The sequence below is a fragment of the Podarcis bocagei genome, assembly GCF_964188305.1.
Source record: "Podarcis bocagei genome assembly, chromosome: 3".
Taxonomy (NCBI): Eukaryota; Metazoa; Chordata; class Lepidosauria; order Squamata; family Lacertidae; genus Podarcis; species Podarcis bocagei.
This window is the reverse complement of record NC_138127.1, coordinates 50,070,341-50,087,665: the sequence shown is the minus strand read 5'-3', so window position 1 is coordinate 50,087,665 and position 17,325 is coordinate 50,070,341. Positions and strand designations below refer to the sequence as shown.

General features: G+C 40.9%; 1 protein-coding gene across 3 annotated transcripts in view; it reads right to left on the bottom strand.

Annotated features, from left to right (window-relative positions):
• Nucleotides 1-325: 325 nt before the first annotated feature.
• LOC308582803 (utrophin-like) overlaps nucleotides 326-17,325 on the bottom strand; it is a 134,241-nt gene continuing 117,241 nt past the window's right edge. For all 3 annotated transcript variants that reach the window (XM_081186266.1, XM_081186267.1, XM_081186268.1), the window contains exons 38-45: nucleotides 16,664-16,819; nucleotides 16,097-16,234; nucleotides 14,854-15,006; nucleotides 10,583-10,768; nucleotides 8,480-8,652; nucleotides 2,883-3,033; nucleotides 1,424-1,599; nucleotides 326-485 (exon numbers count right to left, since the gene is read on the bottom strand). In XM_081186266.1, coding sequence (XP_081042392.1) covers nucleotides 341-485; nucleotides 1,424-1,599; nucleotides 2,883-3,033; nucleotides 8,480-8,652; nucleotides 10,583-10,768; nucleotides 14,854-15,006; nucleotides 16,097-16,234; nucleotides 16,664-16,819 — 1,278 coding nt within the window. In that variant the 3' untranslated portion in view covers nucleotides 326-340. The remainder of the gene's footprint in view (nucleotides 486-1,423; nucleotides 1,600-2,882; nucleotides 3,034-8,479; nucleotides 8,653-10,582; nucleotides 10,769-14,853; nucleotides 15,007-16,096; nucleotides 16,235-16,663; nucleotides 16,820-17,325) is intronic.

The window sequence follows — 17,325 nt, the reverse complement described above, 5'->3', positions numbered from 1 at the left end:
GATTTTGCAAAAAAACACCTCTTCCTTTCCACCAGTTGGGATGTCCCAGAGTGCAGTTCTGCTCAGTGTGTCCTGCCACAGGCAACGAACAGACCCAGCGCTGCACTCGGGTTGTGTGTGATGTATTCCGTACACTTCGACTGGGTCCATTTAGGCAGCAGTAGCATTGGCTCTCTTAGTATCAAATTACTCATCTCAACCTAATGCACAACAATTATTTGTGAACTAAAGAACCCGCTTACCTTTCAAATTAATTAGTTATTCAGTAGCACCAGTAATTATTCAGTAGCACCAGTAGGAATAAGGAATAAATTCAAATAAAATATGCAATCATTTTTATCTAACTTGCCATTAATTCCTTCAAATTTTCTTCACGGCTGATTGTAGGCTTCTCTTCCTGTGCATTTTCTATGTTTTCCAGCCAGCAACTAAATTCATCTAGGTTTCTTGTGAAGTCTAGTAATGGTTGATTTTCTCCTTTCAGTCTAAGGCGCAAACCCCAAAGTGGAATATAAAACAAGAACATCAATATAAATACAGAAAGGTAAAAGCAATAAGAAAACACACTCCATCTACAGCTTACTAATATAGAAAACTACAAAGTTGAATTTAAAAAATCAATTCAAGTGTACAAAGTTCTTCATGTGCCATTTCCACATTCTCTCCAGCAATGTGACTTCAAGTAAAGAAACGCTTAAAGTGTTCCCTGGGTTGCCTTAGGCCTAAAAAGATGTATTTAATTTTAAACAATTCCCAGCAATATTTCATATTCTGTGTAGAAATTGAAAGAATTTGCACACTGTCTTCAATCATGCCAAACAAGTATTTTTTAAATTATCTATGCACTGCATAAAGCTAGATTGGTGGTGGAAATGACTATAACATTGGTACATTATGCCTCTGTGGTAAACTAGCATTTTGTTTATTTTGATTGGGGTGGGGAATAGATATTAACTTAAATGTACATTTCAAAATGGCAACACAACTAATAATTCAACTTCAGACAGACTAATCTAGCTGCATCTTGAATGCACTCGTTTCCTTTTTGCAGGAAATCTGGGGGGAGGGTTAGCCTTGCTAACCACCTGTATGCTAAGAAGGACCAAAGCCAATGTGCAAATATCATCAATAGATAAAATGCAATTCCAAAACATGAACATAGCACTCATATACCCAAAGAGTATATTAAAAGAAATGAAAGAGCAATTTCCTAAAACAGAGCAAGGGGAAATGGAACAAGTATGCACATTAAAAACAGCATCATTATCACTAATTGTTTCAAAGGAGCCTTGAGGGACCTTTCAGATTCAGGGCATGGACGTTTCAACCAAATAGGAAATACGCAATGTCATTTGGAGCTTCTAGAGAAACTTGTTCCCAATGCTTCTCCTAAGATATCCCAAAACCTGACTGAACCAGTTACCTCTGTTGTCTTTCCATAACTTCAGCAGTGATGGCTTTCCAGCGATTATTTAACCCTGCTAGTTTCTCCTTCAGGAAGCTTCCATCTGTAGTAGAGAGCTTCTGTACAATTCCTTCTCCTGTTCTGTTCAATGTCGAAAAGCTGGTCTGATGGCTGCTGACTCCCTCTTCAAGTTCCTGTCACAAATATAAAAACCAAGCTGAATTTTGTTGCTTACCCAATATGACATTGACGTGTAGCCTGAAACAATGACTTGGGCACACATTGCTCGTTTAAAAAATAAAATAAAAAATCACTGTTGTTTAAGTGAATGATTAGGCACTTGTTATTAAAAGTAAGCTAATATATTCATGAATATCAATCTACCAAAGGCAAACAGTACAAGGACATGCTGTTGAAATCAAATCAGTATGAAGGCTAAGCATTCCTCACATAGTATGCATGTATGCCTTTGAGATAAAAGGGGAAATACTGCCTACAGATTTTGGTTTGTGGGGTAGGGATGAAGGGAAAACACTGCATTAGTTTGTCTCAGAATAGATATGCTGCCTGTTCTCTGTAGCCTTACTAAGATTTCAGCTAGGCTAATTAAGGACAGTGTTCCCATGATCTGCAGATATGGCAGGAAACCCAAGGAAATTGAGGGAAGTCAGGGAAAGTCAGGCTCAAACTTTCACATATCACTAACAACCAGAAAAAAGCATTAACTGTCAAAAGAGATCTCTCTGTTCTATACAATATACTATGCTAAAAAAAAAATACAGCTCAAATATTTTTTTTATAAAAATCAGATACACTCTAAAAATAATAAAAACAATACTCAGTGGTCTATCAATGCTTTTTGTAGCTAAATTAAATTATATGAAGTTATAGCAAATTAAAATGTGCCAAATGTAAGTGTAACTACTTCTGTCTATGTAAGATCATGAAGGATCATGCCTTAAGTTATGTTGTTTTAAAAATTAAGTTGTTGTGTTTTTTTAAGGAGAACAGTAAAGTGTTGTTATTTAACATTTATTTATTTACCAGGGTATTGGGGATAAGACTTTCAGTAAAATGCATATGTTCAGTAAAATTCAGTATATGCATATGTATAAAGCACCTTCACTAATAATTTGAGAGTCAAGGGTTTTCATTAGGTTTCTATCCATTTGTGGTCCAGCATGTCTTCCATCAGCTTTGGCTGGTACAACCCCTATGCCTGCTACTGGAAATAGAGACCTGGCAACTGTCACTCATGTGTTGGTGGTTTATGGGCTGGGTTAGATGGGGCTGCCTGAAGATTGTTTGGAAATTTCGGCTAGTACAGAATGCAGAAATCCACTTATTAACAGCTTTTGGCCCATGTTTGTGCATGTCACTTTGAAGCATTCACACTGGCTGACAATTAGTTTCCAGACCCAAATCAAAATGTTAGCAAGTTCTTAACAAACCACCTTAACAAACCATGATCAGATACCTGCTGGTGTATCTTTGCCATTTCTAAATCCAGGCCGCCATCTTGAGTTTGGGCCCCAGCCAGCAACCCTTCCGCTTCTGCTAACCACTGGGAGAGATCGTTGAGATCACAATGGAACTGTCTCCACTCTTCCACAGACTTATCAAAGCAACTAAAAGAAACAGAAGGGGGAGGGGAAAACTGTTAATTGCCTGTGCATATATTCTAAAAGCAAGAGTGTTTTGTGCAACAAAAAATCCCACAAAATGGAAATATCCTTGCAGAATGGGTGTTGCTTTTGTAAAGAGCAATATTGAGTGGGTGGGGGACAACAGAAGCACTGCCACTTAGCAAAAAGAGCAACAAGTGATAAATAAAATTTAACACCATGAAAAATAAAGATTGATTAGGTGTCACTCACCAGTTGGTATGCAAAAAAATGATTAATTATTCTCGATTTATACACAGCAATGTTATGATTCAATCCACCCACTGCTATTTTTGCCATTCAGAAGGGAATTGGACATAGTCAAAGCCTATATTCTGAGATGCAACAGAACAAATTGCACAAAGGTCATATCTCCCTTATTCCAAAATGAAATTTGTCCACAGATACATCAAAAACCCACTGTTGTTAACAGCATATCAAGAAAAAGTAGGAAATGAGCCAAATATGTGGCAGTGAGCTCATATGAACTAGTTTTTCTCCAGGACTGAGCACCATGAAAATCAGTTCTACAGATTTTGCAGCAGAGCAGGTGCTGGCACCCCACCATGCCCCCAAGAGCAGTTTGCAATGTATTACAAATGGATTGTGCTATTTTCAGAAATGACAGTAAGTTGCTCTATAAGTAAATAAATGCATGAACATACAGGCAACTCCTTTAAAAGCAATCTATTTATACAAAGGGTTGAGATGTCAAACAATTGGAGTTGTTTGTAAGTGACCATCGGCTAATCAACTGCTGTACGTTACCAGTCCTGCAGCAAAATTTGCAGAACCAGCAAAAGACATATTCAGAAAAGACGCATGAAAGGGGGCCAGGCTGCATCGACTAACCCCACCCATACACCTCCAAGTCTGAAGCACAGGGTCATGTGCACACAAAGGTTTTCAGGTTTCCATGCACATGAAGGCTTCTAGATCATTTGGAAGCCATTTCATGTACTGTTGTATGCACAGAAACCAGGGAGAAAGGCTACTCCGCATAGCTCCATTCCTTCCCCCATATGCTGATCCAGCTAGTGAGGGAAATGTATGAAGAGGATTGGGAAGAAACTAGGTTACCCACACAGAAAATAATGTGGCAACAACTGGTTAGAAGGAGCATGACATGGCCCCCACCTAAGGTATTGCCCTCCCATAATACCCCATACATGCTGGATATAAATGCACCTCAAACAACCCAATTTAGTACATGAGCAAGGAACAAATTAGTACTAAGTGTGATAATCAGTTTTCTGTCTGTGTGAAGACTGAGCCCTAAGAGGTCTGGATCAGGAGTGAGTAATGCAGCAAACAGAAGACCAGCTAATTCTTGCGTTCTAGCAGAAGATATCCAAAGAAACTTTCAAAGACTTCTAGCACTGGAAATCGTAACAAATTCAAAGAGTATAATAAGGCACTTTGACAACTAAGTATATTTGATCATAATGGAGTCCAATATCCCATCCATTTAAAATTTAAACATGACTGATACAAAAGTCAGTATGAATCATTATAATAAAACTCATTTCTTTATAATGACTGATTTTAACTTTATGGGTAAAAGCAACTCCCTATAATATATAGGGAGTGTTGATTAACAGTCTTCAGGACCTTAAATTGTACTGTCCGTGAATTACCGTATTTTTTGCTCTATAGGACGCACTTTTTCCCCTCCAAAAATGAAGGGGAAATGTGTGTGCGTCCTATGGAGCGAATGCAGGCTTTTGCTGAAGCCTGGAGAGCAAGAGGGGTCAGTGCACACCGACCCCTCTCGCTCTCCAGGCTTCAGGAAGCTCTCCACAGGCTTGCGGACAGCTGCCTGCAGCCCGAAGCCCAAGGAGCGCGTGCCAGGCTCCGCAGGCTTGCAGACAGCTGCCTGCAGCCCGAAGCTGTTCTAGCTTTGGGATGGCTGCGGAGGCTTGAAAGGCTGTCCCCAAACCAAAACAGCGAGACGGGGCGCTGTGCAGCCCTCCGTCTCGCTGTTCTAGCTTCGGGATGGCTGCACAAAGCCTCCACAGGGCGGCAGGGTGCCTCCACCCCGCTGCCCTGTGGAGGCTACAAAGGATGTCCCCGAAGCCTCAAGCCTTTGGAGTGCAGCTGCGCTCCAAAGGCTTCAGGGATCTTTGAGGTTGGCGGTGGGGGAAAGCAGCACTTCCCCCCACGGCCATGCCCCAGAAGCTCAGGGGGCAGCGGCAAGGCTGCGCGCAGCCTTTGCGCTGTTCCCCGACCTGCTCTTGAATGCACCTTGAACGCACCTTGTTTTTGAGGGGGAGAACAAGAAAAAAAAAAATTTCCTGTTCTCCCCCTCCTATGGTCCGGTGCATTCTATGATCCGGTGCGTCCTATAGAGCGAAAAATACGGTACATAAAATAAAACCTGTCAACAGTACTTGTAAACACTACTTGAAATGTTACAAGCCTTAGCCTCAAAGGAATGCTTAACAAGCCCAGTCACATTTTAAATAAGATGCTAAATAAGATGCAATATTTATGAGATTCAAGGAATGTCTTACCCTTCAATGAATCAGCTAGAAAGTCAATCTGTTGTACTGCACCAATTAACTGCGAAGGTTTAATTTATCTTTTTAAATAGGAAGAGTGGTTTGGCTGCTTAACTGTTAACTTACAGATTACTGAAGTTTCCAAAAGGATTGGGAAGATTCAAATATGCAGAGGAATATTGCCCGGAACTTCAAATTGCTACTTGTTTGGAAATGGTGGTGGATCAGCCCATATAGCAGTTATGTACTGAAGTTGTCACCCTGGCCACCAGGGGGTATTGTGTATAGAGTTTTCACTCAGGTCCAACTTAAGTTAATTTAAGTGGGAAATCTTGGGCTGTTGTAGTTACAATGTTGACAGCCGGCTGCCTGTAAAAGCAGGCCGGTTGAGCTGTGCTCAGTGCAGTTCAGTTCCAGCTTGCTTATAAAGAACTACTTGGAGAAATCTCTGTGTCGTCTGCTATGTCATAGAATCATAGAATCATAGAATCATAGAGTTGGAAGAGACCACAAGGGCCATCGAGTCCAACCCCCTGCCAAGCAGGAAACACCATCAGAGCACTCCTGACATATGGTTGTCAAGCCTCTGCTTAAAGACCTCCAAAGAAGGAGACTTCACCACACTCCTTGGCAGCAAATTCCACTGTCGAACAGCTCTTACTGTCAGGAAGTTCTTCCTAATGTTTAGGTGGAATCTTCTTTCTTGTAGTTTGGATCCATTGCTCCGTGTCCGCTTCTCTGGAGCAGCAGAAAACAACCTTTCTCCCTCCTCTATGTGACATCCTTTTATATATTTGAACATGGCTATCATATCACCCCTTAACCTCCTCTTCTCCAGGCTAAACATGCCCAGCTCCCTTAGCCGTTCCTCATACGGCATCGTTTCCAGGCCTTTGACCATTTTGGTTGCCCTCCTCTGGACACGTTCCAGTTTGTCAGTGTCCTTCTTGAACTGTGGTGCCCAGAACTGGACACAGTACTCTAGGTGAGGTCTGACCAGAGCAGAATACAGTGGCACTATTACTTCCCTTGATCTAGATGCTATACTCCTATTGATGCAGCCCAGAATTGCATTGGCTTTTTTAGCTGCCGCGTCACAATGTCCACCTTCTACATAATAGCATAGAAGCCCAGCATCCCAGAATCCTACATATGGAAGCTCCTTAAGAGACTTTAGGACCTTGGTAACCCAGCCAGGCGGGACGCGGGTGGCATTGTGGGGTAAACCACAGAGCCTAGGGCTTGCCAATCAGAATGTCAGCGGTTCGAATCCCCGCAACGGGGTGAGCTCCCGTTGCTCAGTCCCTGCTCCTGCCAACCTAGCAGTTCAAAAGCACATCAAAGTGCAAGTAGATAAATAGGTACCGCTCTGGCGGGAAGGTAAACGGCGTTTCTGTGTGCTGCTCTGGTTTGCCAGAAGCAGCTTAGTCATGCTGGCCACATGACGCGGAAGCTGTATGCCGGCTCCCTCAGCCAATTAAGCGAGATGAGCGCCGCAACCCCAGAGTCGGCCACGACTAGACCTAATGGTCAGGGGTCCCTTTACATTTACCTTTAACCCAGCCAGGCACAGGCTGATGGGAAATGAACATTAATTTCAATTGATGGTTAAAGGCAGAATAGCATACATCTTGTACTGTTTGCCTTTGGTGGGATTTTTCTTTTTCTATACCATCCAGCAATTGGGCTGTAAGTTGGGGCATCTTTCATTCTATAGCTACTTATAGGGACCCAGGAAATTCTTGTTAGAGAGGGCCACAACTATCCCTAAGAGTAGGGAGGACCCTGCCCACCCCACAGATAATCAGACCAAAAATAAGGAGGAAGATGTGCAGCCCTAGCATTCCCATCTTGCTTTCTGTGTCCTGGGAATAGAGCTTTGCTGTGAAGGAAACAGTAAAGCTAAGCTAAACACTAACGTATAGAGAGAAAAGGAGAAAGAGTTGAGGTTGAGAGTGAAGAGGTTGAGCCTTGAATAGTGAGCTTCTTCTGTGATTCATGAGAAAGAGTACTATTGGTACTCACCTAAACTGTACATCTCTAATGACATCATGGGGTCACTGAATTGGGTTGGGCTCTGGGCTCCATCCTGGTCGTGAGGCGGAAGAAAAAACTCTTTGGGAAGTGGGCAGCTCCCAAAAAGTTTTGCGGTCTCACCAAGCTCAAACAGTCATTGGCATCACAAACAGTAAAGGAAAAGAAAGGTGCCCAGTTTCCCCTAATAATAGGAACAAACTGCAAACTTAAAGGCATGTGGGTAATAGCAGAACCAATATTTGCAGTCAATATTAGGGCATGGTTCCAGTGACCCCATGATGCCATCAGCAATCTACACTTCAGGTGAGTACCAATCATACTATCTCTCCCATGGGCATCATGGGATCACAAAACTTACCCAATTAGGGCGGGTCCCAACTGCTACCAAAATTACTATGGCAGGGCTTACTGAAGAACAGGCAGGAGCAAAAACTGATTGGGAGCTGCCACTTTCCCAAAGATATTTTTCTCCTGCCTAGTGACCAGGGTGGAGCCAGAGCCCAATCCAATCCAGTGAGCCCATGATGCCAGTAGGAGATCAGTCTTTTTGGTAAGAATTCCTTTTGGATTTCAATTTTTAGTTTTAATACTGGACTACCTTGGATCCCTGACCTTAAGAACACCCCTAGAGCCCCTGCCTGCTCATAAAACAGACATTGCTAAGCAACTTCATGATAGCTATTAATAATAATAATTTTAAAAATCACTCAAGCTTGGCAGGCCCAACAAAATTGTTCTGCCCAAAGCAGAAAATCCCCACCAGGGTGTATTAAATTTCCCCTACAGATTCACTTCTTCATCACAGAAATCAGCTTTTCTGGGTGCACGACTGTTTGTTTTTCAACACAAAGTAAATGTAGTCCTTTACTTACCATTTACGATCATTGTACATCCTGTTAATTCTGTCCCATTCTGCATTCAGTTGGATTAGAGAATCTGCTATTTGAACAGCCTCAGATCCAGATGCTTCCAATATAACATCTGGATGTTTTTCATGAATGACTGCAATCTGATCCCCAAGTTTGTCCAATATGTCTTTTATGTTCTGTAAGCATAGAAAGACAAAAATCCTATTGAAGTGCTCTACAAGGAAGTATTAGCATACCCTCAAGGATGACTGCCAACTTGACAAATTGAACCCTTTGATTGGATTGCAAAAAGCATGAACAACGTAATTTTAACACTGTTAGTATAGGTTTCTTTCCCTAATTATTTTTTAAACCACAATGGGTTCTTCTATAACATCTTACTAAGGGTAAAAATAGATTTGTATCCAATGAGCTTAAGAGCCCAAAGACAATGCTTTCTGTTTATTTTGTCTGAGCATGTACTAACTTTCATTCTTAAAAAGTAAATTATCAAATGTTAATCTCTCTCTCTCTCTCTCTCTCTCTCTCTCTCTCTCTCACACACACACACACACTTACACATAGCTCCTGAATGGAGAAGTATCAAATATATTTAATTTCCTTGAGCCTACAATCCACCCCCTGCTCTTGGAGACATGATACTATCTAGTAAACATAGCAAGTCCTGGTTCAGGCAATGCATTATACATGTGATGAAAGGATCAAGCTCATATGTAGAGATCTGAGGTGGGGGAGAGGGGAGGGGGATAGGGGGAGGGGGAGGGAGGGAGAGAGAATACCAATGACCAGCCCCAAAATGACTACTACCTGCAACGTACTTGTACAATGTATTGGCACTACTACAGGTGCCATGTAATACCCAATCTGCATTTGTAAGAACTCAGTCATTTAGTGTGGTAGCACCTGCTCCGTGGAACTCCCTGCCTATTGAGCTCAAGCAGGCCCCTCCACTGTACACTTTCCAGTGTCTGCTAAAAACATTCTTCTTTAGTCAAGCCTACACAGATGCTTAGAAAGTTGAGGCAATTTTAATCTGTTTTAGTATTTTAACTTTGGTATGTTTTAAAGGAAGGTTGCAATTTTTTCTTGATTTTCTTGTTTTATCTTTTGGTAAACTGCTTTGATGTTTATTACAATCAAGTGCTGTATACATTTTATGAAATAAATACTTTTAAACTCTTTCCAATATGGGTTCTCCACAATTTTATTTGCCCCATATTCCATTCATAGAATCATATAATTGTAGAGTTGGAAGGGACCCCAGGAGTCATCTAGTCCAACCCCCTGCAATGCAGGAATCTCAACTAAAGAATCCATGACAGATGACCCTCCAACTTCTGATTTAAAACCTCCAAGGAAGGACAGTCCACCACCTCTTATGGGAGTCCATTCCACTGCCGAACAGCTCTTACTGTCAGAAAATTCTTTCCGGGGTTTAGACGGAATCTCCTTTCCTGTAACTTGCACTCCTTGGTTCAGGTCCTACCCTTCAAAGCAGGAGAAAACAAATTTGCTCCATCCTCCAAGTGACAACACTTTAGATATTTGAAGACGGCTATCATATCTCCTTTCAATCTCCCCTTTACCAGGCTGAACATCTAGAATGCCTTCAACCACTCATCATGAGGCTTGGTTTCCAGACTCTTGATCAAGAAAAAATCTTGCACATACATTAAGGAGCAAGTCTGTGCCCTTGGCCCTACCCCAAGCATTGGACACACCAGTTGGCCCCACTCTAAATGCTGGCATGGACATCAGGGCAACGCAGCATGTACAATGTCAGGAGCAGGCCCAAGACCATTGTGCCAGTCTTTAGTAATCATGTGATTTTCCTTTCCCATAAACAACATGTGGAGGATGGCCTTTTACAGTTATGTTTCAATATATGAAATTGCTGCTGTGTAACAAATTCAGGGCAGCATTGTACTAGGATTGTGTGACCATGCTAGAAAAATTGGCGCCTATGAATCAAGGAGCAATTTTGTAACATTTAGAAATACATTGAATTTCCTTATGCTTATACCCAAGTTAGAATGTTTGGGGAAAATAATCACCATTTTTAATACTCAATTTTCTATTCTAATATTTTGTTTCAGTTTCTAGTACCTTCAATGAATCTTCCTGAGTAGAAAAATCTTCATAGACACCAGAATGAAGTTCCGGAGCATTCAGCAAGAGCTCAGCATCAGCTATAGCCAGCAAAATCTTGTTAATTTCAACCAGGTATTCTGCAGGGAAGGGAGATGCCCTCGTTGTTGATGAGAGAGGACCTTGAATCTTCTGCAAGACTGCCTAAAGAAAAATAAACTTAAGCTTAGCTCTTTTAAAATAACTTCAGTATAAGATAAAAACAAATTTCATTTATTTGTACAGTGGACCCTCCAGATATAAACTTAATTCGTTCCGGGGTCCATACATACCCCCAAAAGTCCACATCTAGAGGCACCGCTTCTGCGCATACACATAGCGCACAGAGTGCTTCTGCGCCATGTGCACGTGGCAAAACCCAGAAGTATACACTTCAGGGTTTGTAACCTGAAAGTTACGTTACCCAGATAAAATCAAGTTTTTAAAATTGAAATCCTATCCCCAAACTAAAATCCCTGCCATGTGACTCCTTGTTATAATTAGAAGGAAGTATATCTACTTTGTCCAGAGCAGGTACACCAATAACTTAATTTACTTTCTTTAAAATGAATCACCCTATATACCAATACAAATATACTCCAGTCAAGCAAGTATCACCTCAATTTATCAGCTCTAGTTATGGGGAAAGGGTGGAGATAGACCATCCTAAATTAACAGAAAGTCTTTTCCCAGGTTCTCGAAATGTGGACATTCATTTTTATAATTCTCAGTTGGCATGGAGGCTAATGCATGCCCATGATGACTTCTGACATTTTATGTCTATAGACACACTAAGCTAAGTCAAAAGAGAACACTAAAAAGCATGTTTTCCTACAGATAGCAAGAGCTTCCTCAAAATAGGAAAAATAAAAAAAATTCCTTCCTGTAGCACCTTAAAGACCAACTAAGTTAGTTCTTGGTATAAGCTTCCGTGTGCATGCACACTTCTTCAGATACACTGTGTATCTGTGTATCTGTGTATCTGAAGAAGTGTGCATGCACACGAAAGCTTATACCAAGAACTAACTTAGTTGGTCTTTAAGGTGCTACAGGAAGGAATTTTTTTATTTTGACTATGGCAGACCAACACGGCTACCTATCTGTAACTCAAAATAGGAAAGCAGCCATACAACAAGGTTAAAATATATAATCAGTCTTGTAACTTTATTCCATACAGAGCATATCATTGTTTGGGGAGCTTCTCTCTCCTCCTTCTTTAAAGCAGAAAGCATCAGGAAGAATGTGGGAAATAAAAGTATTTTGAAGTGCTGTGCCTGAGCCCCATCAACTTCTGGAAAACCATGAGTTCCCCAACCCTAGTTTAAAAGAATCAATTAGACAAATTCATAGAGAACAGGGTTCTGAATAGCATAATAGTTGAACTGAAGCACCATAAGCTAGTGGTGATAAACAACAGTAAATGGTCACCTTCATGCCTTGCTTCCAGAGACATCTGGTTAACTGCCGCTGGAAGCATAACACAGGATGAGACAGACCTTGGTCTGATCCCCAAAGGCAGTTCATTCAAAGGGGAACAACAATTATCTGCTTCTGTTCATCAAAGTTGTATTCTGCCCTTCCTCCAAGGAGCTCAGTTTGGTGTATGAATGGTTACCAAGCCAACCTTATGCCAGATGCAATGAGCTAAATAATACAGTATCCCCAACTGGCTAATCACTAAAAGATGAAGCCAATCAAAACCAGGCACAAAAATATGGTTTTTCCTTTTCTGAATCACCATATACAGAATTGCATCTTCATCAGAGTCCAGTGCAGAGTGAAGGTCATCAACAAGGTCTCCAACAGAGAAATGTTAAACAAGTTGCAGTACTATTGATCAATTGCTGTTTTGTCACCTACAGTATGCCAAAAATTAATGAAAACCTCAAACCTCAGCAGCCTTATGTTCAAGGTTCAATTCAGAGAAGACAACAGCTATGAATTTCCAGATCCTACACAAAGGGCATTTGAGCCAGAAAAATAGACTGGGGCAATTCATATAAAATATTTTTAAAATATAAACCGCAAACCAATGATTAATACTTGGTGCAGCTCTACACATGCAAATCCATCTTTTTGATTTCTCTTCATTATTTGAGCACTACCTGTACAAAGGAGAATGGGGGTGACAATCAGGCTCCCACCCTGTCTGATATTTGCATGCTGACATCAATTCTTAACAGGAGGTTTCCTATGTGAAGTCCAGTGTGCAGAAGGGAAATGATTTGTTGCTACAAAGCAACGACTGGTACTTTTCCTAAATACATTTTCTGTGGGGTAAAATGATCCAAACCTGTTGCTGGCCGCCTTCACTCTCATATTAATTCACCAATTTCAGCCCTTTTTGTAAGAAAATAATTGTCACCCATTCTCCTCACACTATATCATCCCAACCTAAATTCCCTGACTTTAAAGCTGCTGTTAGCTCCATGGAAAGAAATGGAGGTAGCTGCTGACAAAACAGGGCACTAAATTGGGAGGACTTTAGGCATCATTATTCTAAGCTGCATAAGCTTGAATTTGAGTCTTTCACATTCTATGTTCTCCTCAATAATTGGCTCTGGGCTTTAAAGTTATAGGAGAGTCATAAAGAGATTGATTCATTTAATTATAAAGTCCCATAACCAGAAATGCAAAAGTATTTGACAGATTGCCTAATGCACAAGCTTGTCCAAAAAATTACTTACTGCTTCAGACGACTCCTCACTATTATATAAAATATAACAACAATTCTTATGACAGACTAAATATTTGAGAAAAGTGGACGCATTAGAAATGGAAAATGAAAAGCTTTGTATGTATGAATAATTGAAACAGACAAGCTTTCTGAAGTCAGTATCACAGTACTGCACTCAATAAAATTCTCACAAATATTTGACTAAACACCAGATTTTAATACATCCAATTTAAACATATCCAAAATAAAATCGTAAGTGGTCAAATTAAAATCAGATCAGGGGTTCACTTGACTCAGGGCTTACCAAGGCTCAAGAAACTGCCCAGAAACATAGCAGGATATGACCCTTCTCCTTTGGTCATGCTCACCTGTGAGCAAAATCTGAACACAAGGAAAACTTGAAAGGCCCAGGAAACGCCTTAAGAAGAGATGGCTAATGAACAGAGATAAAAATAATCACAGATTCCCATTCATAGATATCACAGTTGTCCTGAGGCCAGAGAATTGAAGAGTAGCACATTCCAGCTTCTGCCAACAGCCAGGAAACCTAGGGTCACTACCTCCCGAAAGAAACATTGAGGCAACAGGGAGACCAACTGGCCTTTACCATCAGCCAAATAAGAAGCAGCTACAAAGAGCTTACTTCTCCCCATCCTGCCTGAAAAAATACTCAGCTTTAGCTGTGTTTAGCCCCTGGGACTGCTAAAGTAAGAAGAAAGAACACTCTGGCCTCATCCATTGGCCAAAGGGACCAAAGTCACCAATTGCTATTCAAGCAGATGAAGATCAACCTTGCCTGAACTGGATATAAATGCCCTCTCACAGCTCACCACTTGGTTCTGGCTTTGAATAACTAATCTCCCTCCTTCACCTTTTCCCTCTTCTCCTGCCTTTTTACCGTAGTTTATAAACCAAATGACAAGGTCTTTCTCTCATTCTCTCTCTCTCTTGTCCCCCTCCCCCTCTTTCTCTCTTTGATTAATATGAGACACATTAGCAGACATTTATCTGAAAAACAAGACTGAAAATATAGTAAATAGATAAAGAAGATCTACTTCTCTCAAGATTTCACATGCTATTGATAAATAATTTATCTGAAATGCAGCAACCTGAATGTAAGTAAATATGCTTTCGAATCTGATCTTTCGCTACCCTGTACAGATCTAGCCTCAAAACCCAGTCATAACATTGCTGGATCCACTCACAACTGAATGTGTTAATGGCCAATGTAACATTTCAAAAAGAGATGGCAAGTTCTTGTAGCCCAGTTACAGGAACGTGTCTTCTTCCTTAGTGGGGTCTAAAACATTAAACTCCAGCTAGATGGACAGATCCTTTATCAGCGCCCTTTACCAAAGGGTAAATTTTGTGCAGTGGTCCATTTTAGAATTTATTGACAATTTTATTTTGTCAATAATATGATGACATTGTTGACAAAAAACCTAAAAAAAACCACCCATCCTCTAGTAACAGTTACAGTACTGGTAGTGAAAGTATATTGGCTAGATGGTCTGTTAGTGTAACTTAAGGGGAAAGTTTTTAAAATATTTTTTTCACAATAAATAAGATCTACCTGCAACCTCCCCTCATCTTCTGCTTCCTCTGTTCCAGAAAGGCTTCCATCTGTCTCATTGAGCCAGTGCAAATGACTATCTTGTTCTGTCTTATATTGGGAGAATGAAGGAGAGAGCTCCACCACCTGTCTCCTTTGTAACGACCTAAGTTCCTATAAGCAAAGAATGAAGGGAATATAAAGCAAATGGTTGACAGAAGCAGCAGAAAAGCAGTTGTGTATGTTCAATCACAGATGTTTAGAATCTACAAAAGAAGTGCAAGCTGAAATGGCAAAAGTATTTGTTGACAATTACGACCCCAAACAGCATCTGGCAGGGAGCTGGGTGGATATTGCATGCTGCCACAATCACCAATTTCTGTCTTTGAAAAATAATTCTGCCAAGGATCAATTTGCCTATTTCCCAGGCACCAAATTTAAATGGTTCCCCAATCCTCGGCTGGAGGTGGGGCTCCTTGAAGGCATCTGAGGCAAAATAGGATCTTGCCAGGTTGAAGAAGAGTCTTCTCAAGTGCTGAATGTTACATCAGTAATCCAGAAATTAAAAAAAATATGCAACCCCTCTTCTGTCCCACCCCCATTTCCCTTACCATCATGCTGGTGTAAATTAAGTTGTGGCTGGGGGCGGGGGCTAATACCTACTCACTTTCTATGAGCCTAATATGGAACTCTCTGGTTCCATTGGGGAAGATGACAGGGAATTAGAAACAGGGCTCTGCCTTTCATCAGTCACAGACAAGAATAAAAGAGCTGAACAATTTTACCCAATATTAACATATTTTTTTTAATATGGAGGCAACTGCAGATCTAATTGGCCCCGATCCCTCACCCAGTTTCAATGGCACATGCACCTATAAGCATATTTTCTTTCTTCCATTGAAAGTGGGTAAAGAGCTAACTCAGAAGATCAAATTCATACAGAAGAATATTTGTGTGCAGAGAGTACTGGGTTTGGGGCAGAACTAAAACATTTAATGACTAATTCATTCATTTAACCATCCTAGTTTCAGGGTGATGAGAGAAAAGATTCCAATATATCAGAAGTGGAAAGCCATGTGCACCTGGCTTGAAAAGACATCTGTGTCAATGAAATGAAAAATCAGAAGTTGGACATGGGTGTGTGCATGAGAGTTACAGAGTTTTCTGATGCAGGCAGGCACATGTTGCTTAGGAGAGAGGAAACTATACTGCAGATGTCTATCCTATTGGATGGGTGGGTGGAGGGAGAACACAATAGCTTCACCTTAGCGCTGCTTTGCCTGGTCTGCAGAAGCAGAAGCTGCAAACGAATTCTCTCATGCCTGCTCTCTTCCATTGGCTGTTGCAGTAGCTTTTCACCTTTTTGTAGAACATCCTCAATTTGAGCCCTCTCTTCATCCAACTAAAATGATAACAGCACAAGAACACTAAACCGTTAATGATACTTTAAGGGAAAATATTCCCCTTCCTCTCAAAATGGATATAATGGGCAGTATTCAACTAAAATAAAAATAAAAATGCATGAACAGAACAACTTCCATTTGTGTAATGGGACTCTTCCTTCTCCTAACCACATCCACCCTACACCTTCCCAAAATCTGCTCTAGAATGTTGGGGGAATCCCCAGGAAAGGTTTAGGGGGTGCACAGGGGGAGGGAAAGGATGGAAAGTCCCTTTCTGCAGCATAATTCATTCCGCTCACACAAGTGCTACACTGAACACAACCCAGTATCTGTGAAGAGAAACATGCATAAAAATGTACAGAAGAATAGCTGAAAATATGTTTAATAGAGGCAAGTGCAATAATCTGCTTCATTCTAATCTCACACACCTTTTCATCATCTTCCTTTGATTCCATGTGTTTCTCTACAACCTTCAGCATATCCTGTAACTCACTTTCGAATTTATCAATGTCTGCAGAATCCACTGCAATTCCATGGGTCCCTTGCTTGACAAACACTTTATGAGCTTCCTGACTGAAAAGCATCTGATGGCAAATGGGAAGACAAAAAACACACATTGATTAATGCCTAAATAACTGCATCAGTAAAGTTGCACATGAACATCACATTCAGAATCAGATTTTGCAGTGTAGGAGAACTTAGGCTACAGATTATCCTGTTTCACTGGCTCAGTTGAAAAATGAAAAATACTAAGCTGCACCTAAGAACGCAGAATAAGGCTGAGAGTGATAAGCTGATTCCCATTCCCAGAGACCCAGGCTAAGGAAATGCCTAGTCATGAGTAATTAGGATACTCAAGGCCTAGCTTATATGCTTCTGGAGAGTTGGAGGCATATCAAAAGCCAACGGGTGACATCCAGTTGTAACAGCCTGTTCAAGGAACAGGCATTCTGCAAGTGGGAGCCTCATTCTTAGTGCACTGCAACAGTTGTATTCTGTAAAAGATGTTGCGAAATCCTTAGCACAACCACTGTTATTTTGATACTTGGTGACAGTTAAGCTTGTGTGATACCACTTGTTCAAGAACAAG